General features: G+C 49.8%; 1 protein-coding gene across 1 annotated transcript; it reads left to right on the forward strand.

Moving 5' to 3' along the window:
* Positions 1-258: 258 nt before the first annotated feature.
* Positions 259-1,498, forward strand: LOC135538564 (E3 ubiquitin-protein ligase LNX-like). The gene is made up of 2 exons (XM_064964452.1): positions 259-335; positions 663-1,498. Exons 1-2 carry the CDS (start codon positions 324-326, stop codon positions 1,119-1,121), a joined length of 471 nt encoding a protein of 156 aa, XP_064820524.1. The 5' UTR covers positions 259-323; the 3' UTR covers positions 1,122-1,498.
* Positions 1,499-1,916: the final 418 nt, after the last annotated feature.

Consider the following 1,916-nt stretch of genomic DNA (forward strand, 5'->3'; position numbering starts at 1 on the left):
TTTTGGTTACTACATGATTCCATATGTGTTATTTCATAGATTTGATTAAAAAAAGAAAGAAAGAAAAACCTGGAATGAGTGGATGTGTCCAAACTTTTGACTGGTACTGTATATTTCCCTCCTTCACTCTCAGTGCTGGCTCTACCCCAGCTCCATCACCTGATCCCTGATGGTGAGGTCACCAGTATTAAGATCAACCGTGATCCCTCGGAGCCCCTGGCCATAAGCATCGTGGGGAAACGAGACCCCCTGGTGCGTATCCTCATCCAGGACATCTACAGGGAGGGGTAATCGCCCGGGACGGACGCCTGCTGCCCGGAGACATGATCCTCAAGGTCAGTTTTTGTTCAAAGTAAGGTGGAGTACTATTCGCCATGTATGTGACTGAGGGGCGGCAAGTAGCCTAGTGGTGAAGAATGTTGGGCCAGTAACTGGAAGGTCACTGGTTCGAATCCATGAGCTGGTAAGGTGGAAAAATGTGCCGTTCTGCTCGCTCTTTGATTCAGAGGGGTAGGGTTAAATGTGGAAGACATATTTTGGTCAAATGCATTCAGTTGTGCAACTGACTCGGCATCCGCTTTCCCTGTATGAAATGTGTATTTGAATTTCTCATCACAGCATATAATCTGAGACTTAACTCCACCTCTCCCTCTCATCTTCAGGTGAATGGCATAGACATCAGCAATGTGCCCCACTGCTACGCCCTGGCCACACTCAAACAGCCTTGCCAGCTGCTGCGACTCACAGTGCTGAGAGAGCAGCGCCACCGTTACCGCTCACACTCGGGGCACCACGGGCACCCTCACGACGCAGCCGGGGGCTACCCGCCTCATGGCCTCCCCCATGGCCAGCCCTTGAGGGACGACAGCATCCACGTGGTCCTGGCTAAGAGCACCCCAGAGGAGCAGCTGGGCATCAAGCTGGTGAGACGACCAGAGGAACATGGAGTCTTTATCTTCCACCTGCTGGAGGGCGGCCTGGCGGAACATGACGGGCAGCTCAGCGTCAACGACCGCATCCTCGCCATCAACGGACACGACCTGCACTACGGAGCACCAGAACATGCCGCTTTACTCATCCAGGTAAGTCTGCAGGGGTTAGAGGTTAGGGAGCAGTGGTAGGTTGTGGTTTACAATGGTTGGTAATGGTATGTATTTCTTGGCTCTGGGTCCTGTGATATTATGGCTAATAGTGGCGTGTAGTTCTGGTTAATTGCACTCTGTTGGCTGGCTTTGTCCCTGTCCATTGCGGTTAATTGTGGTTAATTGTTGTGTGTCTGTGGTCGACTGGGTGCTGCTCTACTGCTTGGCTGAGGCTCTGCTTCCTGGTGGATGCTAGGTAATTGCAGTGGTGTGTTTCTGGTTGACTGTGGGATGTAGCTGTAGCTGTGCTCTCTGGGTTTTTGTCTGAGGAGACTGGTTTGCTCTTGGGGTTCTCTGAGGACCCAACATGGCACACAGCAGACTGTTGTTGTCAGAGATTAAGAACTGGCTGGAAACCGATTAAATTAGTCAAATTAAGGCGCTAACGAGCTGGACTGGGTAATTTAGGAGGTAGCTCTGCGGCACAGAGAGCACAGGCACTCTCAAATGAGCAACACGGGAGGGCGAGCTGTGTGTGTGTGTGTACTCACGAATGTGTGTGCATGTGCCTGTGAGTGTGTGTGCGAGAGTGTGCATGTTCATCCGAGTGATTGAGGGAGTGAGTCGCTGTGTGAGTGGGTGGACATACAGCCTGAAAAAGATACAAAAGAGAGTAATAAAGAGCATGAAAAAGAGACAACAGAGAGTAATAAAGAGCATGAAAAGAGAGTAATAAAGAGCATGAAAAAGAGAGTAATAAAGAGCATGAAAAAGAGAGTAATAAAGAGCATGAAAAAGAAAGTTAGAGGAAAGGTTGTTGAGAGGTGAGAAATA

This window comes from Oncorhynchus masou, unplaced genomic scaffold (assembly GCF_036934945.1).
Source record: "Oncorhynchus masou masou isolate Uvic2021 unplaced genomic scaffold, UVic_Omas_1.1 unplaced_scaffold_9829, whole genome shotgun sequence".
In the NCBI taxonomy this organism is placed as follows: Eukaryota; Metazoa; Chordata; class Actinopteri; order Salmoniformes; family Salmonidae; genus Oncorhynchus; species Oncorhynchus masou.